The 25,477-nt window shown below is 39.9% G+C and overlaps 1 protein-coding gene across 1 annotated transcript; it reads right to left on the bottom strand.

Moving 5' to 3' along the window:
* UGCG (UDP-glucose ceramide glucosyltransferase) lies at positions 1-25,010 on the bottom strand. The gene is made up of 9 exons (XM_062624263.1): positions 24,769-25,010; positions 9,469-9,610; positions 5,647-5,749; positions 4,673-4,774; positions 4,337-4,449; positions 2,933-3,111; positions 2,383-2,469; positions 1,746-1,935; positions 1-453 (listed from the first exon to the last, which is right to left on the bottom strand). Exons 1-9 carry the CDS (start codon positions 24,864-24,866, stop codon positions 283-285), a joined length of 1,185 nt encoding a protein of 394 aa, XP_062480247.1. The 5' UTR covers positions 24,867-25,010; the 3' UTR covers positions 1-282.
* Positions 25,011-25,477: the final 467 nt, after the last annotated feature.

Here is a 25,477-nt window from a genome sequence, read left to right on the forward strand (position 1 = left end):
AATAAGAGAGTTTACTGCAGAGCATTCCTACAGGAAATAGACATCAGGACAAATTCTCTCCATTTCTATTTGTACATAGGAGCAAGGTACCATTTGGCCAAGACTACAGACGTATTTTCACAGATGCAAGTGCCATGCAAAAATAAATTAAAGAACAGATACCAAAACATACAAGTAACAAAACTACTGAAGGTAGATTTTCTTAAAAGTATTTATATAAACGATTTATAATACTTTTCTTTCCCCCTTCTCTTTTTGACATTCAAAGTTACAAAGCTGTGGCTATACATCAAGAATTTCTTCTGCAGTGCCTCCACAACGTAATCTGTAGCGTCCTGTCCTCCAGCTAATAGTGGGGTCCCACAAAGCAGATAGGAAAATATAAATTGTCATGGATTCTCTGATGAACCAAGCTACTGCATAATCAAGTTTTGAGAAACACAGTGCACCACCCTAGAAATAAAAAAGTATTTAAACATACTGATTATTCAAAAGGAGTTTTAAAGTAGTCTGAAACATTGTTACAGATAAATGTATTCTAAAGCTTATTATATAGATTTACGTATCAATAACAACATTTTACTGTTCATGATTTGGTTGCCCATATTAAACCTGAGGGCCAGAATGATCCAGAGGTTTGAAGAGACTTGTATGTAGAGCAAAAGGCTTGAACCTATGTTCAAGCATACACCAGGGGATTGCCACAGTCCCCAGAAGCATCTTGACAGAACACTCCTGCACATTCCCAGAGGACTGAAATTCAAATAACTAAGCCTTTGGCCTATTGCATAAGAAAAGTGGGATGAAAAAACCCACAAACTTATCGCCTCTCTCTGTTTTCTGCTCCTTTTTTTTTGAGCTACATGCAGAGCTGGAAAACAAAGGCTTCAGAAGAGGGACAGTAAGCACAAAGGTCTTTTAAATGCTGTGAATATGAGAACAATCAGAAAGGTGACTGTTAAACTGACCTTCCAGAGTCCTACAGAACCAACACAAAGCCTTTTTTTTTTTTAACTCCTTATTCCCAGTATGTGCTAAGACTGTAAGACTACAAGACTACAAACAGAGTATTTTTCACTATGATGACTATTTAAGTTTGAATACACAATTATGGATCAGACTTACGATGGAATATGGTCACAGCAGAATGTAGTTTAAATAGTTCCAACATTAGAAGAACAAACACTGTTCTGATTTGTGACATCTTTCGATATTAAAAGTTTTTTTTAGGCCTCACTTCTAGTACCTAGACCTCTTACTTCTAGTGATGGAAAGATTTTATTTTTAGATGTAGGCTACAGCTGTCCTGTAAGTCCACCATAAACGGAGTGAAAAATGTAGATAAAAGCACATATTCACCTCAATAAATACAAGACAAAGTGCAACTTAGATAAAGGAAAAAAAAAAACAACCCAACAACCCACAGAATTCCACAAAGCTGCTATACTTGTGTTGTTAAAAAAAAAAAGCTTAAAACTTCTGGATATGTCTAGGTAAAGCAGACTGGAAATGTGAAAATGAAGGGGACAGGTATGCAAGCTTTCAGAGCATAAGCAGAGGCAGATGATATAAGAAAAAATTACAACCAAGCACACTTACTTCTATTCATGCTACTATAACTAAGCTGGAAGACTGAGAAGTAACAGGATTTGACCTTGATGTCAAGAGAATTAGGCTTAGCCTTTTTTCTGAAGTAAATGGCACTAGAAACTGTCACAACCTCCAAAGAAAATGAAGGTACATACCTGAACACCTTTTAGTTGAATGTAGTCAACTATAAACCATGCCAAGCAGTGACACATGAAAAAAACCATTATATCCCATCTAAATATATGATGAGCTGCCCATCCAATAACTAGACTGGCAACAAAGCACTCTGAGATTGGCTCACAGATTATTGTGGCAGGCAACATGTTAATGCGCAGTTTGGCCCACCTAGGAAAGACAAACAAATCAGTTTTGACTATGCATTATTCTTTATGTCTTCGTCCCCCACCTCGTCAAATGATAAGCCATCACGGTGTTTTCTGACAGTGTTACTCATTTAATTTACACCTCCAAAAAATGAAAACCTGCAAAATTTCTCCCTTTCAAAGATACTGCACACAGCATTTAAAGGTATTAAGGTGACTGTTGGTTTGTTTTTTTTTGAGGGGTGGTGGGGAGTTTAAGGAGCTTTCAATACTTGGTCATACTTGTGTGGAAAGTCAGTGCTTCTCTCCCAACATTAACAAGAAGCATGCATCAAGCTAAGCGTTGGAACTTTAGCATTCTGTACATAAAATCAAATTAGCTTGAAAGATGTATTCCTTCTCGTTATCAGCTACCCAAATGAGAAGCAGTTGATGCGGTAGGAGAGGAAGCGAAGAGTAAAATTTTTACCTGATCATTCTGGACTGAAACTGAGAAATAGAATATGAACCAGAGTTTTGCATTGCAACTTGTGTGGCCATTGCAAATTTCCAGCCCCTGAAAAATGTATTTATTATTATAAATAACATGAAGAGATGAAAAAAAAACACAATCAGATAACACACACAAGAATTTTATTAGTCTTGGAAATTTCCTTTGACATATGTGCCATATTATTACAGTGGGCATAAGCAAAAAAAAAAAAATAAGTGTTTAACATCAAGTCTTTTCAGTGGAAAACAGCAAATACCATCTGAATAATGCTTACAGTTTTTTTATAAACTTACTTCTAAAGGAATTGACAATGATATGGCTTAATTATTTCTAAAAGACTAAAGACTATAGGACAAAGCACATCATAAGCATGTTTGGTGTACAGATGTCACACTGACCTGAACACCTACTCTTACAGTATGTACCAGGTGTTTAAAAAAAAAAAAACAACCCACAACAAAAACAAACAAACCCACAAGGCTTGAAATGCACTTAAAGTAATAAGCTTAATTCAGAGTCATCTTACCTGTCAGCTATAGCTTTAGCCATAAAGTAATCTTCAGCAATATATTGTGCAAAAGCTATGAGTCCTCCAGCTTGGTCCAAGACATCCTTTCTCATCAAGCATGACATTCCTGTTACACACTTAAAGCCAGTTAAGTTGGCTGAAATATATGACCTTGGATGTGAAGTTCCAAAATAAACCTGCAAAAACCAGGTACAGCTTTTAAAACTTTGTATGTATTTATGTAGTAGTACAAAAAGATTTTTGCTATATCTCCTTGCTCTTCTCTTGCAAGAGGAAATTCAGACCCCATGTCACAAAAAAATTAAAAAATCACATGAGCTGCCCTCTCATGCAATGAAGGAGTACTGAATTTCACTGCACTTTCAGGCTTCATATTTCTGCCTTTGACACACATTAGCTAGCCTTGGGGATAAAATGCCTTATACATGCCAGCTTAGAATGAAAACTAGTTATTAAATTACATGTCTTGAGACACAAGAAACAAACAAGAAAACTAGCCCTTCTATTCTACAAGGGAATTTCCTGAGAAAGAACAGAGAGGAGAACAGAACAGAATTAATGATATGAAGATGGTGGAGAGAAACCAACTGTTCACTTTCCCTTCAAAAACAATGTAGGACATGAAATAACATTACAGAAGAACAAGGGTCAGACTGAACAAAGTGATGGTTCCCGTAACAGACAGAAGATCTACAGAACTTCCTGGTAAAGACAGCAATAAGTGTTCACAATCTATGGGGACTCAAAGAAAAGAATGAAAAAGTTCACATAAGAAATATGTTCTTAGTAAATATTATATATTGAGGATTAGCAAATACATAAGTTTACTTCCTGCTCAGGAAGCTGCTCAGCTGAAATCTGCAGAAAGTTGAGACAGTTTTACAGGAAAACAGGATGTAAGTCGCGCTTGTGTTCTACTGCCCTTAAAGACTCTGCTTAACCAGTGCTAGAAATAAGATACTGGGTGAGCTGGACTTTGCTCTGACTTGTCATGGCCATTTCTTTGTTTCTTTTCAGACATCAAAATAGAATTAAATCATAGAATCATAGAATGGTTTGGATTGGAAAGGACCTCAAGATCATCTTGTTCCAACCCCCTGCCAAGTCCCTTTCTGACTAAGCCCTAGAAAGAATTCCTTAGTTTTAATACATTTTTAAATAAAATCCATAGTTTTCATCCTGTAATGTTTATTGTTTGTATTATAAACCTAAATATTGAAAGAATGTTCAGAACAGCACAGTAAAATTTTGGAGCATTTAAAAGTTCTTCTGGATAGTCTGAAGTGTGACTGTGGGTGAAAATAAACATTTCACTCAAAACATGTAAGAGGCACTATAGAACTTCTAGTCATTACAGAAAAAATAAAATAAAATAAAATAAAATACCAACACAGCACTTACCTGTTCAAGGGTAGCAGCAAAACCCTGTCTATCTGCAACATATGGAAGCCCATGGACCAAGCCTACTTTTTCAGTCATTTGACTGGCCATATCAGTCAGTGTGTCTGGAGTTACTAAGTGACAAATGAAAAGCAGACAGTTCGTTAAGCCATTCTGTCACTATTTTTTCCACATTTTTTATTTTCATTTCTGCTTATATTCTCAGTCAAAACTATCTCCAACAACTCACAGAATCATAGAATAGTTAGGGTTGGAAAGGACCTTAAGATCATCTAACTGCTTGCCTACAGGGATTAACAGCAATACAACAGTCAGCACATTACAATACAAACCTACCTCTGATTCCACTATCACAAATCCATACAAGATCATATTTGGCAACTTCATAGCCAGGCATTAAGTTGTTAATCTTGGGATTGATGCCAACTTTCTTGCCGCCTAAAAAATACAAACATCATACACAAATAATACATGGGTGTTTTTTTAGAATTCAGAATCAATACCCAGAATATTTAAATGCAATAACTGAAGAACAGTGAATAAATTCTTAAAGTACACTTTTATGAAAAAGATTTAGATTTTAAGTATTCCTTCACTTCTATATTTCAGATCTTTCTACAATTATAAAGAGATTTCAAAGGGAATGAAAATATTCAAATGTTTTCTCAAAATGGCAGGGTAGCAAGGTTAATGTAATTAAAAGGGCAGCAGAATTATACAGCTTATTATTACTACATTCTGTAAATATTCTCTTCCTCTTATTTCTTAAAACTATTGATTATGAACGTTAAACTCCACAGTAACTTTAGCAGAAAAATGAAAAAGGAGCAGAAAAAAGTGAAACACAGTCTTCTGCTTCCAACTGACAGACATGGTCCATTTTGCTTTATGTCAAAGACTGATACTACTACCTAGCTCTAATACCCCTTGCCTCCTCTAATTTAAACATAAAGCGAAGAAAGAGCCCTACAGTCTAAGCTGATCAAAAAGGACTGTTGCAGGGTCTCAAGCCTCAACTCCAAGCCACTTTCTGTACATTTATTTCAGTGCAAAGACAGGATTTAAACTGCTGTTTCAGACTTAGAAGGAAAAAGTCACAGGGGTTGCACAAGTCACTTCTCCCAGAGCTTTTGGCCTGGTATCACAAATTGTGACTATAAACTTACTTCTTCACTCAAAGGATGATTAAACTACAGAACCAACATGGGCTGAACAAAATGACTCTTTATTTTAGAATATACTGCATATGGAGTTGAAAACCTAAAAACATTTCCCAAGGAACAGTCGCACCTTTGAGTTGCTCTGCTTACCTATGAACAGCCTAGCATCAACATTTGGGTATTTGCCAAGGAGCTTTTTGCACACATCAATAGCTGGATCATCATGATCTTGTACACAGAGTAGTACTTCATACTAGTAAAAACAAAAACGTATACACACATGTTTACACACATATATTTGATATCCATATGGTCTAGGGAATAAAGTTGAACAGTGTACCAAACTGAAAAATTATAGAGCAGTGTTACAGAATTAAAACTAGAATTAGAGAGGTTGTTTTACACCTAAATAAGACTTTCATACTTATTTAGCCAAGTAGTAGTGGAAAAAGAACAATGCCTGTATCGCAGTAAATCTTGTACCAAGGAGCATCGGTTTTCCTGTTTCTATCAGGCATGAAGCACAACATGTTAGTACACAAGGTAAATTTTTTATTTCCACTTCAATTTTTGTTCACATATGAACCTTAAAATCATATTCAATGAAATTACAGCATACAAAATAGTAAACATATGACATTATGATACACTTAACCACATAACTCTCTGAACTACACCTTCCTTCCCTATACTTTGTAGATGCATATGCAGAACAGAGTTGGAAGACAACCCACAAAGGACAGTATTAGTACACTTAATTGTACAATAAAGCTAAGCTCAGGAACATGAATATGCTGTTTTCCATTAATGGAATAATGGTTACAAAAAGTCAACAAGAGGTAAGGGATAACTAGCTGTTTCAGCAATCAATCTACATGCTTGTTACACATGAGCTACAGACGGTGGGTGAGATAATAGCATTTTAAGGATAACTCATCATTGTGACACAGCTTTGCAAGCTTTGATGGAGATAAAGCTGCCTGTGGGCTCAATGATGACGATTTCTGCAGTTTTAGTTCAGTAAGAAGTATTTAATATAAGAGAAGACAAGACATTAAACAAATACGTTCTTGCAAGAAAAAAAACTGCATTGTTAAACACACAAAAAAATCCCCAACCACTAACTGCATTCAAAATATTGTAGAAACTTAAGAACATTAACAACTGCATGGGAGTTGCTAAGACTTGGTCTAGCAGTACAAATGATCAGACACACACATCTCTACCTCTTAGAATGCAAACTCAAAGCCAATTTGCCTAAAGAGCAAGCAATATTTGATTCCTATCATTTTACCAGCATGGAAAATTGCATTTAAAAGGTAAAGACCTATCTCCTTAAGCAGACAGGTTCTTCTAACCACAACAGAACAATCCTGACAGCATAAACACCACAGAAATTACCAGCTGAAGAAATTAGCTCTTTATTGCTCATCCTATTAAATATGTAAAAGCTATTTTTGCTGGCATGTTAATAATTTTCAGTCTACAGTTGCAATGACACTTCTATATCTGTACCCCCCAAGAAATTTACCAGAATAAAACAACTTTGACATTCCAATATCTGAAAACAGAATTTATTTCACAGTAAATGGCCTTAGCATGGAATAGCAAAGTAAAGAGCTACAAAATGTATGACTAAAGCAGAAGAAATACAAAGATGTTTATCTACATAAACAGGTTCATATGGACATAACACAATGGAAAAATTTCTGCCAAAATTACAATATGCACAGTAGGTAAAAAATGTTCACTGATAAAAATATTATGGGTAAGTCCTGCAAATTAGAAGCTGTGTAACTGGCTTCTATGGAAGACAAGATTATTTCACACATGGGGTATCACACGAGAGAATCCCTACCACTGCAGGTAGAACTTAGCCTCCCTGGAACAGATTTAAGATTATTCTTTCCAAATAATTTTCCTCCAAACAGCTGAACTTTGAACACCAGGTAACACTGTTGTTCTAATTTTTGTGGTGTAATGTCAGTTTCTCAAATGAAGTAATTTTGTAGTTATTGTACAGAAGTGCTTTCAAATAGTTTGAGAATGTTGCTTGTATAACTTGTGCCCCAACATGCACACTTCCATTTTCACTCTCTCTGGGAAAAATAAGATTCTCTCTATTGTTACCTGAAATTCAGATATTTTACAACTGCCACCCATACATGTAACTTATCAGGAGTAATGGTTAAGACTATTTCTTATAAAGCAAGATTTAACATAACTGTTTTTTTGAATTCTCAGATTGTATTGGTAGTCAAACGTTTCAGTTGCTTAACATCTTGAGACTCATTAGAGTCATAAAATAGCTTAAGATACTGTTGCAGCTTGTCTTTTTTGCAATGTTCACGTATATGGCATGCCTGAAGCATACATTAAACTTACACTGGGCCACCTTAATCTTCATTGCACTTTTGAGTTGAAAAGAATCAAATGTTCATGCCCAAATTTTCAAAATGCTCTAAACTTCATTACAGAAAAAAATACACAACTTCTAGTAAGTTACAAATGGTGGAGTTTGTTTTACCCTTCCTACTTCAAGTTTAAAGCTCTCAGAATACACGAAGGAAACTCACTGTTACAGCTTACACATACCTTTGACCTTCTACAACTGACAGTCTTGAGAAGAATTAAGGTTTTATTAAATTACAAGTTTTAGAATTCAGGAGACATGCAGTACAAAATGTAATCCTTTTTCCATTCACAGGAGCATACACCAATTCGTGAACAATGCAGCAAGCAATTGCAGATTTATTCTTTAAGTTGTAAGATCCTTGGAGGAATGACAGCACCTGACACACTTACTTACATTACTTATCACTTATATTAAAAGCTCAGAGTACAACAACAAATGTAAGTTTTTATTAACCATTTGTTTCCCAACACCATTAAGTGCCTTGGAGACTATCTTTCGTACCAACAACTGGTGAGGTACACCACCTCATCACTGACCAATGGTTTATTAGATGAGCCATCAGTGAGAACTACTAGAAAGTTTCAAGCTACCAGTTAAGTGCTCTCTTTAGAGGCTCTGTTACAGAAAAGTAGTTGGGAAAGATGTCTGGCCTCTCAAATGATTGAAGGGTTTCATGCTGCTATAAACACCACAATATGGAACTAATGATCAAATAAATCTTGATAAAGTGTAGAGTATGTTTTGTCCCTGTTGTGGTTTAAACCCAGTCAGGTAACTTGTTCACTCACTCCCAGTGAGTGGTGCCGAGCTGACAGCAATCGAGGTCCGTGTCCCGTCCCACCCCCCACCGGGGTTCTCCCCCACTCCCGGAGGAACGGGGAGGAGGATCAAAAAAAGTGCAACTCCCACGGGTTGAGACAAGAACAGTCCAGCAACCAATGTACAACACAAATCACCACCGCTACTATCAACTACAACAATGATAAGGGAAAATAACAAGGGAAGAGAATACGATACCACCGGCCAAGAGAACGAGTCCCACCCGGAAGCCCGTGTCCTTCCGGGTAACTCCCAGTCACCCCCCACCCCAGCCATGACATGCTGTGGTATGGAATACCTCCCTGGATAGCCCGGGTCAGGCGCCCAGTCTCTGCTTCCTCCCGGCTTCCCCTCCTCCCTGGCAGAGCATGAGCCTCACAAAGTCCTTGGTCAGGGTAAACATCACTTAGCAACAACTGAAAATATCGACTTCACCAACACTGTTCTCAGGCTGGAAGTCAAAACACAGCACTGTACCAGCTACCACAAAGGAAAAACATGACTGCTACTGCTGAACCCAGGACAGTCCCCAAGCCTTGGTCATATTCCTTTATGGACAGCTCTTTAAAATGTAGTAAGTTTTGTTTGCAACATGTAAAATGGGCAATTATGCACTTGTTGTGGAAGGAAGAACCACCCAAGACATAATCAAGTTACACAGTTCTAGCCCAAGATACTGATACGACTTTTGGAGGCATGGGAGGAAAAAATCAAAAGACACTAAGTTGTATACGTACTTTTGGATAATCCAGCTCAAAGAAGGTTTCTAAATTGCTGATCAGGTTAGGATCCACACCTTTTAATGGCTTTAGAAGTGAAACACCAGGAAGCTTGCTATATGGCTGTTTGTCTGTGGTTTTCTTATTGAGGTGAAGGCGTCTGTAAGGAGAAATAACATATCACCACATAAAGAAAATATGCTAGAGAATTGTATTAAAAAATACAGTCAGAACTAAGAGAGCTTGTGAATTAAAATTGCCACAGAAATATTTTTGGTTGTAAGAGTTACACCTATCTTTATATCTGAAAGTTGTCTATAAAAGCCTTAGCATTTTATGTAGGTTAATCTTATTTGACTTTTCAGAAAGACATTTCAGATCAATGCATTTTGCACCATGCATTTTGAATAAGAGTACAACTTTTTCAAGCTACACAGGAGACAAAATTTTTCTGCCTTACTCCATAGCATTAAAACTCATATGGATAATCAGAAAAAGTCATCTACTTAAAAAAAAAAAAAACAACAAAAACAAACAGATGCTTTTTCCTGGATTAAATTATGCAAAACTAAGAGCAAGCTGAAAGAACAGAGGAAAGAGTTGATCCTTCTGATTAATTTGATAACCAACACCTCCAAGGAAAGGACAAGGATCAATCAACCGTAGCGTAAAAAAAATAAAATCCTAGGAAGTGGACGTCAGGCTAGGTCAGAAACACAGACATACAGAAAACAATTCAAACACCAATAAATACACAAAAATTGATGATAATGTCACAACTCACTAACATGAATGTTTAGTCCTATATCCCTGTATGAACTAATGCAAAATTAAATTCTGAAGGCTTAACAGGCCAGTATACAATTATATATATATATTTACTTGATGCAAATTTGATTAAGTAATTTGAGAGGAAGTATTTGCTGAAGCTTAGAATTTGCAAATCAATGTGTATACTTCATACTGTAGTTTTCTAACATGCCTAGTAGTCAGATTGAAAGAACAGTTTAGTGCAGCATATATCTAATGGTATCAAGTCTTAATTTAAAAACTTTCACACTTTGCAATTTACAAAAAATTACAAACATTACAGCAAACAAGGACTTCAACACCTGTTAGAAGAGCGAGTCTCAAGAATTCAACTTTGATCAGGAGGAACAAAAGGTAGATAATGGAGGGGGGGGGCAGAAGTGCTGCATTTATAAAGCAGTCAATAGCAATGCACATAGCAGTGTGCTACAGTGGAGGAGGACCAGTGTCAGCACAAAGAAGGTATCAGGTGCACAACACCCTCCTCTAGAAACATACACAAGGATTAGGGTCAAGCCCCTGGAAAAACTCTCCCACAAACTCTGCATGACAGTTTTCCTTAACAGCATTCACTCCCTTATAGCTTGCTCCCTACCCTCATTTGTCTGCAAGAAACAGCTAACTAGAATTAATTACTATTAGAAAACACTGCCAAGATTCACAAGTGACTCTTGAAGTAATACTTAAAGCATGTCACCCTTCAGCCTCTTGGAAGAAAGGAAAACTTCACCCCATAGAAATGTGCTGGTCCCAGTTCAGGACACCTTTGTTTGGCTGCTGGCCCAGAACAGGTCATCCCACCACCCAACCAGAGTGTTTTCAGGCAGGCAGCTTTCCCCATTCTTCACTCTTACCATTTGCTTACATCCATTTTAACAGCCATACAGACATACAGCAAGTCGATCCACCCACCCCCCGACCTAGCAACCATGTCAGATCCAAAACAGGGAAAAGCAGAAATGCACATCTGGGGACAAGTGGACAGGACATAAGAGGAAGCCCTTTTGTTACTTGTGGTATGACAGCAGCTGTAATTAAAAAACAATTAACATGTCACTTGGCCTTGATAAAATGATCGGGGAAGTAGATAAGTCTGAGATTCAGGTGCCCACTTTGTAATACAGACTTCTTATGGCTGGCTGCCCACAGAGAAGCAGTCAAAGGTTTGTGCATGCCTACAAAAAAATTAAAACAAAAATGTTTTTCTACTATGTAAGCCTATTGCCTGGATACTAGAAGCTTATACTGAAAAGCATGCTGCAATTGGTTACAGCTTCATCACATGCCAACTGAGGGTAGACAGCAGACTAAACAAATGCAAGCTAAAAAAAACACCCCAAAACACAAAAAAAAACCAGAATGTAACACACTGAAATCACAATGGGTAGTTGAAAGGGATGATTTAAATAAAACCTTAAACTTAAAAAAAATAAAAATACTTCAAATTAGTGAAAGTCAAATCTTTTCTAAAAACAAAAAAAAAAAATTTAAATTAAAGGTCTTGAGATGGAATTGATCAAGAAAGAACCTAGATTGTGGTCACTGTTATTTTTCAAAAGATGAATGTTCTCAAAAAACAAATATCAGTTTGATCTTCCAGTTTTGGGAAGTAGTAGGTCAATCAGTGGCCAGTAATAAAGACAAACAAAATCATGCAATGCAGAACACAGAAATCATATCTAGTGCTAGTTAACATTTTGAATTCAAAAATCTTCAAGACAGCGGGAGTTTAAGAAACACTTTCCAAAAATTGTCACAACAGTCACATCCAGCAGACGTAATCTATAATTTGATACGGCACCTTCGTAAAAGGGGTTGTGTGTTAAACTTTTCAAACATGTTTTGGAATATTAAGTAGAAAAAGAACCCTTTCAGGAAAAAAAAGCAAAACAAGATAAATCAACTTAAAACCAGTAAACACTCCCTTTTCTAACCTAGGAAATTCCTCTCCTATTCGCCTTCCCTGTCCCACACCTGCACAATGAAACAAACAGGGTCCCATACAATAGACTGTAGTTAAAACTGAAATAATGGGAATTCTGTTACTGTCCAAATCCTAGACAGTTTACAGTTTAGCAAGCTTAAATGAAATGTGCTCAACAAAAACATTAAATGAAATGTGCTCAACAAAAACACTGCAAGTTACCCACAACATAGCCATTACTGGATTGTACTAAGGATTAAAATAAACACACAGTTTTTCCTTGCAGTCTATCTGCAAGCTGCTATCAAAATAGCAATTTGTTGCCCATTTCTGCTTTCCCACACCCTCAGCCTACTGGTGGCTATAAAGTAGTCAGTGCCACAAGATAAATTGCTCAGCCTGCTGATCAAACACAGAACTATCCCACAGAAAAAGCCAGCTTGCTGATCTGAGTCACCACATAGCCACATGCTCGCTAAAGGCAGATTAGAACAGCAGAAATATTTAGAAAGGTGTAGCAGTAGGAGAGGATTTCGATTATCCCTTTGACTATCAAAACAAGAGCCACTGAGGAATAAAAAAAGGCTTTTTGAACAGACTCCTTGCAACAAACATTATGCAGCTTCAGAGAACTGTGGCCAACACAAAAGCATCTCCAGGGTAGCACTAACTCTCAACCAGATAAATCAACCACTGCAGATGGCTTTTAATACCCCTCAATGCTAAGTATGGGATCTTTTAAAACACAAAGCTTTAGAACATTTGTACTGAAGAACTATTTAATTTGTTTTTCTGACACTTTGCAAATCGATAGGATCAAAATAGCTTAGTCCTATTAATTTCACAAGGCACAAGTTTAAATGACATCATTTGCTAAATACTAGATAATGTGTTTCCTACAGACCCAAGTTGCTGATCATTGTTCTCTTTGTGCCAGAGATCTCCTGCCACTTATCAACATTCTTCCAGTTTCTTCTCTTTAAAAGCTTCCAAAACATTTAACTGCCAATAAAAGAATTATGTTAAAAACTGAAAGAGACTCTACATTATCATAAAGCAGATACCACACCAATATCTTTTTTCTTAATTTTCAGTAGACGGCAGGCTACTTTTCATTAAAGAACCTTCAAGTGTTTCCAGAGCACAAAACAGCATGCCACTGAAGCAGAAACCTTGCTCAAGCACGCAAGTTCGAACACACAGTCCCAAGGCCTATTACTCCCAGCTGAGGTAGAAAAAAAAGCTGTAAGCCTTGCCTGTACCTCACAGTTGTCAGTGAGATGGTATCACTGCCCTCATGCTGCAAATGCCTTTAAGAGCTTGGATAAACTTCCGATAAGGAACATCAGAAATTAAAGAATTATTAAAAAAAAAACAAAACAAAAACAAAAAAGTAAAAAACAAAAAACCTTTGAAAGAAAATGTTCAGTTAAAGTAACATTTCTATAATCAAAACCATATGTGAGAGCATTTCAGAATGGCTCTTTTGTGTGTGTGTGTGTGTGCTTCCAACAGATATAAACAAAGAAAACTAACTTGGTAAGTTTCACTAAAAGAGAAAAAAAAAAATAAAAAAAAAAATCAAACAACCCAAACCACAACACACAATACTTGGTTAAAAAAAAAAAAAAACATTTACCCCCTTCATCACTACAAAATCTACCTAAAACAATCTCCTTGGAAATGGAGATTTAAACATATGTATCATCTCTTAAAAATTCTTAACAGGAAGTGTGCAATATTTTAATTTTGAAATATCTCATTATTTCAAAAGGTTAACAGGTGCAACCCTAGGCACTGTATTTCAACCACCCATAGTACATCACCATGTGATGTAGTCAGCATAGAAGAGAGGGGAAAAAAGCAGGAAAGAAAACCCAAACTCCTGTAGCCTGAAAATCCTGTCTACTCCTCCCTCTCCCCTAACCCATCACAGAGGTCTTGATAATGGAGTAAGTAAGAATTTCTCATTTTCTAGTTGCTACTCCTGTTATTATTAACAAACAACAGTTCAAAAATCTAGGTTGTCAAGAAGGAGGTAAGTCTGAAAGTCTTCTACCACTTTTGAACCCAGAATCTTACTTTAGCCAGGCTGGCAACGCCAGCAGGTCAAGGAAGGTAATTCTGCCCCTCTACTTCGCTCTCACAAGACCCCACCTGCACACTGCATTCAGCTCTGGGGCCTCCAACACAAGAGTTTAATGGTTTTAAACTGAAAGAAGGCAGATTTATATTAGGTATTAGGAAGAAGCTCTTTTCCATGAGGGTGGTGAGACACTGACAATGGTTGCCCAAAGAAACTGCGGATGTCCCATCCATGGAAGTGTCCAAGACCAGGTTGGATAGGGCTTGGAGCAACCTGGCCTAGCAGAAGGTGTCCCTTCTCATTGCAGGGGAGTGGAATTTGATGATTTTTAAGGTCCCTTGCAACCCTAACCATTCTTATTCTATGATTTAAGCTAAAGTAGTATTTCAGAGCAAGTGCTTAGGATATCTCCTTAGTAACAGTTTAGTGCGTTAACTAAAATTTCATTTTCAGCACCTTGATTATTCTAACAAAGTTTGCATATCACTAGAGATGTATTTTTTCTACTTCATAATGAAGTGTAGCATACTACTCGCTGTCAAACCAAAGGAGCAGTCACCTAGAAAGTCATTACTACACAGGCATATTGAATCAAGACCTCAAGACAAAGCACATAAAAACTAGGACATCTGCGAACAACAAAAATGAATGTTTAACTTCATTTACAGGTTTGTTCTCATGGACTGTACTGTTGACAAATCTGAAATAAGCCCTACCAAGGGGTGAAAAGGGACACAGGACTGGGGAACAAAAGAGTCTTTTGTTACAAAGAGGTGTTTCTGAAGAGAAAAACAGGAATTCACGGGGTCTAAGCAGACCAAACCAACTACCAGCACAGACTGACAAAGATACATTATTAGTTATCCTACTGTTTTAATGAAAAAAAAAGATTGCTCCAGTAGAAGCACCTATCAAGTGTTTAAAATCTGCTTTAAGAAATACAATTCCAAAGCAAAATTCAGAAGTAGCATTGCCAAAACAGTCCTAATCTTTCACATAGTACAATGCCTTTTTATCTTTGCCAACACTTCTAAACATGTTTTTACCTTACCTGTCCAAAGGACAGCGTAAGACTCCCTTTATGCATACTAAAACTTCAATAATTTAACTAAAGGTATGAATTCACTCAGGCCAGTTACAAGAAGGTACATGCTCTCCTAGGTCATCACCAACTATTCTTAAAAGTAACATATTTTAAAAAATGAAAGACTGATCACCTTGTAATTTGAAAACAGGAAAGCTTTTTTTATTTTTTTGCTCTACAGCAAAACATCTCACAATAAAGTAATTTCTTTCATACCTCAGTCTTCAGTAAAATGCAAACCCAATATTAAGTGTGTTAAAACCACAGAACTTCATTTCACTTATAATAAATTTAAAAAATCCTAGTGAACTCTGACACCAATAGCTGGCATTATGCAATTCCCAGGAAGTGATGGACACAAATACTAGTGGGTGCTCTAGTAAACCAGTAAAACTAGTTACATACTTTGCATGCCACAGAGCAGTTCTGACAGAAATTTCACAAATTAAAGTCACTTATCTACCACTTTACCCACCCAGCTTCACCAAAAAAAAAAAGTTGCATCTTTATGGAAACATGATTCATGTAAAGCCTCAGCTTCTTTTACCTTTGAAATCTTCATGTCCTGACAAAAGCTTGCAGAAAGATTTTATTCTTCCTCATCCCATTGTTCAGCTTCTTCCACTCCAGCCGACATACAAGGCTGGGTGCTTTTTTGCCCACTGAAAGTTCCATGCGCTTCACTCACCCAACCCATTTCATTTCTGTCTTACATACTCTAAATTTTAGTCTTCTATCTTTGCTGTGCACAGCCCACTTGTCCCATCTATTGCACCATCTTCCCACCATCCAGTCTGTTACAATTTCTCTCCTTAAATTTCACTAGACAGTCTTAATCTAGGCTTTGGTTCCATAGATTGAACCATTCATGTTCTGATTTGCTACTACTCTCCTGTCACCCCAAAGTTTATAGTTTGTGTCTTATCCTCCTGAATCACATTTAAAAAAATTGGCCTTCCCTAACTGCCTCCAAAATTACGGGTTTTCTCACATATTATCACCCTCGGATTTCTGGTTCTGCACTGTTTTGCTTTCCCTAATTACTAATCTTGTAATACAGAAACTCTCATTCAACCATAATCTTTTTCCAACTCCTGCTTTCTCCAGATTTCTCTTCCCCTAAAAATTACCTACAGGTAAGTCTTGCAACTACACACTGTCCAATAAATTTCAAGTTGTTTAAAATAAGCAACACACACAACTTACATTCTCCACACAATCTCCTTCTCATTCTATTGCTCCATAATAGTCCAGTCAGCAGCCTGCCAGTCATCTTTCATAAAAATCACACAACAGAGGTTGGAAGGCACCTCTGGAGATCAGCAACTCCAACCCTCGGGCTCAAAGTGGGGTTCCCTAGAGTAGGTTGCTCAGCAACATCCAGTCAGCCTTTCTTGTCTCCAAGGATGGAGCCTCCATAACCTCTCTGGAAAGCCCGTTCCAATGTTCAATCATGAAAGTCTTCTTTTGTTCAAAATGAGAGTCCTTCCATTTGAATCTGTGCTTGTTGCCTCTTATCCTGTCACTGGGCACCGAGAGAGTATAGCCCTACCTTCCTTACACCTGTCAACCCCCAAGAAATCAGGTATTTACACAAATTGATGGGTGCCCCCAAGCCTTCTCCAGGCTAAATAGTCCCAGCTCTCAGACCCTCCTTTTATGTCAGATACTGCAGTCCCACCATCACCTCTGTAGCCCAAACCAGACTTGCTCCAGTGTATCTATGTTTCTTATACTGGGGAACCCAAAACTGTGCACTGCACTCCAGATACAGTCTTACTGGAGCTGCACAGGGGCGAAGGATCACCTCCCTCAATCTGCCAGCAATGTAGTGCAGGATGCTGTGGGCCTTCTTCACCACCACACGCCATGTAGCTGTTCACAGTCAAATGGGCATCCACCAGCAGTCACACAGGTCCTTTTCTGCCAAGCTGCTTTCTAGCCAGTCAGCCCCCAGCCTGTGCTGCTGCTGTGTGCCAGAGCTGGCATTTTCCTTAGTTGAGCTTCATGAGGTTCTTGTCAGACCATTTCTCCAGCCTGTGCAGGTCCTTCAGAATGGCAGCAAACCTACCTTGTATCAGTGGCACATCAGCCACTCCTCACAATTTCATGTTGTCAGAAAACTTGCTTAAGTCCCATTCTCCAGGCCATTAAAGAAGATGTCAAACACTACTGGCCCCAGCGGTTTCCATCTTTTATCACAAGCTGTTACTATTCTATCTATGTACTGTGCAGAGAGCAGGCTACTGAAATCTGGTCCAGCTTTGAGCAGGCAATGATTGGAACAGAATCTAAACAAGGTATTTGCAGCCTGAAGCACTCCAATTCTCTCCACACTGCTGAAAACTGGCTCTCACCTCTGTCATTTTCCTCTGATCCTCCCTAATAACTTGACTTAAAATCTTTGCATTGCTATCCTTCAGATTTACCTCTGCTACAGTGCTGTCATTCACTTGCTGAGTAAAAGCAAGTGCAAGTCATCAAGTTGTATGGATCCAACATTCTCAATAAGTACCTTAAGGTACATCTAAGGTCTTTTTTGCTTGCTTTTAACCCTCTAAGAATTTTTTGCAGAAAGAGATTTCTATATGGATAATAAGCTTGCTCCACTCCCTGTTCCACATTAACAACAGATTGTTGTCTATGTTATATATCTTGTATAAGTTACCAACATCTTACATCAAGCTTGCCATCGGCTACATAACTGGAAAATCAATTCACCCTGATGCAGACAACCTACACAGAAAATTTCAATATAAGTGGTTCAAGTTCAATAAAGATTCAGCTACTGAATGAAGACAAACCCAAGAACAGACCTATCATTCTGCATGTGCTAGACATCTTCCAACAACTTCCTGGAGAAGCTCAGTACAATCACACTTCATTTTTCTGTTTCCTTTGATTATCAGCAAGAGGGAATAGTATCTCTAATCTCAGAAAACAGTATTTGTTTTATCTCCATCAAAGTCTATCAAAATGTTAATTCACTTACGCCTGCTAACAATTGATAGTAACAGGCAAGTTTTCTAAAGATTACCTTTTAAATTAGATCTAGACTACATCCTCTCTTGGCTCCTATTGTGACAAGACTGCCTACGAAGCACTTCCACAAACCAAAGCAAATGCAATGATGGCAAAGCGAATAACTACTACTGCTCTTAACTGCTACCTTAGCCAGTCTATTACCAGATACTGACAGTGGAAAATACAAGACAGACCAAAGGAAGAGACAGTCTCACCAACAAGCAAAAAGGTCAAAAGGAGGTGAAAGAAGACAACCAGAGAGGTCAGAGAGCAGAACAGGGTAAGCCTGGACACAAATAATGGACTGAGCAGCAAGGGAGAAACAAAGAGAAAATAGGCAGACAAGACAATCAAATAGGGCCAAGAGAAAGAGAACTGTTATTTCCTTAAGACTGAAAGGTCACAATTATTATACAGTAATAGATTAGTAACCAAAAAAATCACAATTACTTCACATACATTGGCTATGAGGGAAGTTTGTTTAAGTTTGGAAGTATGTTTAGAAAGCTTTTCAATATTGAAAAAGGATTTGAGAAAACTTCAGTTCTACGCATCTGTGCAAACTGAATTTCCTCCTTGTGTGCATATACATTACACTAAGGCTATTAATTACTTCAGTTACATTCCGGTGTTTTATATATTTCTGAAAGTCTTGGGCTTCAGCAGCTGACAAAGCACAACAGGCCCAGTTACATCCAAATGCCACACAAATCCAGAATTCATTATTTCTTCATTGACTACTGTAACTTATAGTCAAGTAAATTACTTTAAAAAGCTAAAACCAGCAATATATTTATCAATTAAATGACAACTACTCTTCTCACTTAGACCTGGGAACCAAGACAATAAACGACTGACTGCAGATGCCTTAAAAGAAAGAGATTTACATCAAGTGCTATAATTAAAATTGCCACTGACAACCATTACAAGAACAATGAAGATTCAAAACCAGAAGGCCAGAGACTCCATGAGTTCAGTTTCGTGGAGGAGGCAAATGAAGCAACAATATATAAACAGGTTAAGAGATTTACCAAACATTTCTAGGAACTCTGTGCCAGAGGCAATGCTAGGTGCAAGTCACAAAAGAATGAATTTGTCTTCCTTAAATTAAAAGTCTTTCTAGAACATATCGTCAAACCCAGAATAAAACTTTAAAAAAAAAAAACAAACCACACTTCTACTTAGTGTTCAAGTTGAAATAATCAACAACAAAATGAGAAAAAGTTATTCACAGAAAAAGTATAAAACCTTTCATTCATTTTTAGACTCAAGTCCGAAGAGGTAGTAAGGAAACCAAGATGAGATTATGCTTAAATACAACATTACCAAGGTTTTGAAGGCTTCACTTGCCACCTGTATTTTAGAGAGAGGCCCACCATGTTCAGAAAGCTCCCATCATTACTGAACTAGAAACATCTATTTTGAAATACAGTTAAACCAGCAAATCCACTGTCACAAATCTTGCTAGCCACTGATTCAGAATTACAAGATGTGTGAGTGCCATAAATCCCAAGAAAACAGCTTTAGGTGGTGGTGGTTTGGTTTTGGGGGTTTGTTTGTTTGGAGGTTGTTGCTTGGGTTTTTGTTTGTTTGTTTGATTTGGTTTTTAGTTTGGGGTTTTTTTTTGGGAGGCTGGGGGAGTGTACTTTTTCACTGACTTCACAAGACTTCTGTTCCACTTTTTACATGTCATTAGAATGGAAGTTACTAAGAATCTTCAGGTAACCATTCTAACAGTCTGCTAAAATATTAAAATTTACTCCTCAGTTAACTGAACAACACTTTAGACAATACTGTAAATCTTTTTTTCCTTATTAGCATAACATACATATGGTCTTCCATTTCAGATACGCATTTGGGTTTAGTTCTGAAAGTTCATTTTGTTTGTCCATACAACTAGGTAATTCAGATGCTTTCGGAGCCCATACTATCAGATGGTCTCAAACACAGATCCCTTCCCACCAGATCAGCTGGTGGCTCAACTCCAACAGAAAAGCCTATATGCAAACAAGTAAGGGTGTTAGCTAAGGTCCCAGGTTGGGTATAAAGGATAGCAAACTCTAAACAGGTCAAATATCACAGTCTATTATGTAGGCTAATATATGCAAACAGCACTTTATCCAATTACTAGCTATAAAAACCTACTATTTGGCCCATGTTTATTGCATTTGCTTCACTGACTCAGTATTACTGAGAGAGCACCAAACCAAGACCCATTTCATAATCACATACATTAGACAATTTGTAAAGTTTGACCTTTTGACTTAACAGTGTGGCTATTTGCTTTTCATTACTTCAGGCCACCTGCTTCTTTTAAAGGAGTTCATACTCATCAACCCATCCTACTATACTTATTTATAAATCAAAACCATTCAAAGTGAGAAAGAGCAGTAGAAAAAGAAAGAGGTGGCAAAAAAAAAAAAACAGGTTTTGCAAATGCAGTATGGAAGAACAGACATCCTTCCTCAACCAAAACCCTGCACAGTTCCTTAGGTACCCAAAAATCTAGATCTCTTAAATCAATTACAGCACAAACCAACACAGCTGAAATGCTGTCCCTAAGCTTGACACCTGCTGACAGCACCCGAAGCCAAAAAAGCTTGCATTTTTGAGTAATGTCATCTATCTACTTAATTCACACATGTTCTAAGTATTTTGCTAAATTAAACATCTAAAGTACTAATAGAAAACCACAGAAGGATAACTGCATAGGCCACAACAGCTTTGCTGACATGTTTCATCATTACCTAAGTACTCCAGTGGCACAGATCAGCCCTTCCAACTCACCAGTTCAGCACTGTTAGACACAGTGCAGACTGAGGACAAACAGCCCCTACCACAATGACTTTAAAAATGTTAAACCAACAATACTGTCCATAAAGAGAAAATGGGAAGGCTGACTATTTAATGTTTCTTCTCTACTTCCTGTAACAGGAACAGTGTAAATATTTTTCAGTGCATGAAAAGTAGTACATAATTTTGCTCTAACACATCCTCTCACTGACATAAAAGGAGTTTCTCTGTAAGTGAAGACTCCCTTATACCTCAGCAGTCTAGGAAAAGGATGCAGTATGCTGTGCCCACTGTCAAGGATAGGATAGTTTCTATAAGAAAAGGAGCAGTAACAGCGTCCACCAGCGTTTTCAGGCCATGGCATTAATAATCACCATCTACCTGGGCTCCCTTCTTGCAAACACACTCCAACAAAGTCAAAGCAAACAGTTGATTACCTCCTGCTAATTCCCTTCAGGTGTACCTTGTTTAAAAGACCACAGCATTCCATCAGACAACCGCACAGGGCAGTTTTTACCAGTGGTGTAGGCTTCAAACGCACCAGATCAGTGATCTCTAGCCATCAGACATATCCCATAGCTCCACTACTGCCACTGCAAAAACACTGCCCTGGATGGCTGCTGTAGGTGCCCAGCATTTATTCAATTTCACTACAAGCAAAGGGCAGGTGTGTGGTCACACTATGGGGAGCAGCTATCCTGTTTCCACAGATCATAGAATGGTTCAGTTGGAAGGGACTTTAAAGATCCAAACACCCTGCCAGGGGCAGGGGCACCTTCCACTAGACTGGTTGCTAAAAGCCCAGTCCAACCTGGTCTTGAATATATCCAGGGATGAGACTTCCACAGCTTTTCTGGGGAGCCTGTTCCAGTGCCTCACCATCCTCACAGTGAAGAATTGCTTCCTAATATCTAAGTCTACTCTCCTTCAGCTTAAAGCCATTCCCCTTTGTCCTGTCACTATATGTCCCTGTAAAAAGTCCCCTTCAGACTGCCTGCATCTGCCAAACCACTATAACTGGGCAGCTCCTCCACAACAGCCTGCAAACTCAGTACAGCTTGAAATTTGGTCACTTCAGTGTTACTACCAGCTGCTCACCTCCAACCAAGGGCTGCCTTTTCACACTGAACAATAAATACCCCTGTTACCACCAGCTCATTAGTCTGACAGTGAAAGGCAGCTCCTGACTCTGGACCTGCTGAGATGGTAACTCAAGAAGCACACTTCTCTCCACGGATCTCAGGCTGGGACAAGATCAACCCAATTCTTACCCATCCCCTCCACATATGGCAAGTCCACCTATGAACACGCCGTTTCATTAACTTCCCATACACAATACTTACACTTGTAACAAAAGTTCCCAGTAAAAACAAAAAAAAAACACCAAACAAAAAAAACCCAACACCCCCCGCCCCGCAAGAAAAAAAAAACCAAAAAAAAAAAAACAAACCCCACACAACTCCTTCCACTTTTCACACCACAACAAATATTCTGGCCCCAGTCCACACCAGGTCCAGCTAACTACTGCCTGCATTCCCTGCCAATGACTGTCAAAGGCAAAACAGTCTCAACTCAGAAATTCTACTTAAAATATTACAAGTAACAATCAGTTAATAGTGGATTTGGTTATTAAGAAGAAAGGCAACAGGCGTAGTGTTGCTTCTTACATTCAGTCCCTCCCAAGTTCTTCAATAGGAGGCAGGTTAGTGCACCACAGTTATTCTGCCACATCTTGCATTTTCCCCCTCTGCTGGTTACTTCTTAACTGTTACTCTGCTCCAGTATGTGTACCTGCTCTGGAATGACCTACCTACGGGTTGCATTCCCTTTGCCAGAGTCTCTGCCCCAGTTTGGGTCTACCACAGGCTGCAGTCTCCTCAGGGTAGGATCACTGCAGGCTGGAGTTCCTCAGGATGTCTCCAACCCAGCATGGGTTCCCCACTAGTACAGTCCCTAGAGGGGTATCTATATTTGCTCTGTCATGGCTTACCTGCAGCCCACAGTCAGTTCAGGAGTGTCATAGGTCTTGTGTGCAGCTTCCACAGCTGGCAGACCCTTTGAAGGTGTAGCTCTTGAGACATGGACTGCCCAGTAATATTTCCTTCCTCTGGTTATCTTCTGTTCTCTCCTATCTTGGTGTACCTCATCCTTTTCCCTCCTGTTTATATTCTCACATTTCTTCCCCCATATCTCCACTTGCATCTCCTGCCCCTCACAGCTGCCACTCTTTCTTAAAGATTTATGAGCAGCAGCACCACACATGCCCATCTGATAGGTTGAGGTTTTAGCATTCATCAGCTTCAAAGCAGCCCAGAATCATCTGTGCCCACAGCAGCCCATGGTCTCTTTCCCCACCAGGCACCCTTGCAGCTCCTCAGTACTGAAATTGTGACATTTGTGCTCAAGACCACCTCATTGTCAAGAATTAAGTTAATCATTCAAGTTAATTATAAGATTTAAAGGCAACAGAACTACGACATAAAAGTTATTAAGAGTTTGTAAGTGATTTCACTTAAAAAAAAAAGTAAGACCAAGGCATCTATGGCAAAGGGCAGCAGAAGCAAATCTCTAGCATCCATGAATTCAAGAGGAGCTCTGCCTTCAACAGCGACAGGGGTTTATCACAGATACCTATCAAATGTATGTGGGACAGCAAGAAAAGAGAAGAGATAAGCACAAGCAAAGCAAACAGAAATTCAGATATTTTCTAATCCTTGTGGTGATGCAACAGTAGCCTTTTATTTAAGGAAGTAAATGGTCTTCTACCACAAGAGAGGCACATTCTTAATCCTTTCCCCACATATCCCCAGCCAATTCCTCTGCCACACTCAAGTGGGAATGTGCTTCGTTTGTCAGCCACCAGAACACAAACTCTTGAAGCATTTTTCCTTGGAGTTATCCAAGAAGGGACTGAACTCACTGTATATACTTTTTACTAGTAGCACTATTACTCCTCAGAAAGAAAAGTGTACTTCGCTAAAATTCTGTCTGGTCAGCAGAGAGTACTGTGCTACTGCTGTCGCTCCCCTGCACAGCAAAAAAAAAAGCACACATTACTGCTGTGCATGTTACTCTCCCACCATCGGCAGAGGAGCCTCACTTTACAGGTGTACCAGAAAACTGCAAACCCCCAGCCTTCCCAAGCAGCGCTAAAGCCAAAGGAACAAAGATCGCAGTGCAAAAGCGGGCGGCAGAAGCAGACAAAGAACGGGTTTTACCCAAAGACCGATAGCAAGGTCCCGGCCGTCCCCTCGCCACAGCCGTCCCAGCCCCCGTACGCGCCGGGAGCTGCAGGCGGCAGTCGCTCCCCCCACGCCAGCCCGCAGGTGTGCCCCTTCAGTCCTACGCCGGGGCAGGGCGGCGAGAGGCTCCCCGAGCCCGACACCCGCTGGGGAGCGCGGGGAAGACGTGCTGCCGGCCCGCAGGGAACACGGTGCGACGGCGACGGGGGGGGGGGGGGGGGAGGAGACGGGGACAGGGCCCGTTACCCCAGTCTTCGGCGGCGGGGCCGCACTTGGCGCGATGGCGGGAGGGAGAGGGGTGAGGGAACAACGCCCGGCCCCATGCCCCCCTTCCTCGGCCGCGGCCCGCGCTTACGTGTAGATAATAGACATGAAGTGCATGAGCCAGAGCACGACGAAGAGGATGAGCCCGAAGATGGCGAGTCCCTCCAGGGCCAGGGCCAGCACCGCCATCCCCGGGGCGCGACGGCCCAAACGGCAGCCGGCAGCGGAGCGGGAGCGAAGTGAGGGAGGGTCGCTCGGCGGCCTGCCGGCGTGCGGGCAAGCGGTGTCGGTCGGGGCGGTGGTGCTCGAGACTGTGGTGTCCGCGGTGGCCCTGCCGCCGCACCAGCCGCCCGCCGCGCTCCCACCAACTAACCTCCCTGCCGGCCTGCCACCCGCCCCCGCCTCTCTGTCAGGCGCAGGCCCCACCCGCTCGCGGCTACCCCGGAGAGGCGGGGCGGGGCGGGGCAGCGGGTCACGGGGCTGCGGCGGGGCGGGCCGTTAGACCCGTTACCGAGCCGCTCCCGCGTGGGGTGGGGCTCCGCTTGCCCCGCCTCGCCGGCGGCTGCGTGACCTTGCGGTCGTCCCTCGCGGGACGGCGGCAGGGGGCGGGTGGCGGCGGGAGGACGTGGTAGCGGTAGCCGAGAAACGTCTTGGGAGCGGCGGGGCCCTCGCTCCTTGTGCTCAAACTTTGCTCGTGGGTTTTAGAAACGCTCCCTGTGCTGTAAAGGCCTTACCGCCGCAGTTGAGGACTGCAGCCATTTATCTGCAGGAACGAGGCTGTGGGCAGCCGAGCTCGTCTA

Source organism: Pezoporus occidentalis, unplaced genomic scaffold (assembly GCF_034315485.1).
Source record: "Pezoporus occidentalis ecotype Australia unplaced genomic scaffold, CSIRO_AGI_Poc_V1 ctg264, whole genome shotgun sequence".
Lineage (NCBI taxonomy): Eukaryota > Metazoa > Chordata > Aves > Psittaciformes > Psittacidae > Pezoporus > Pezoporus occidentalis.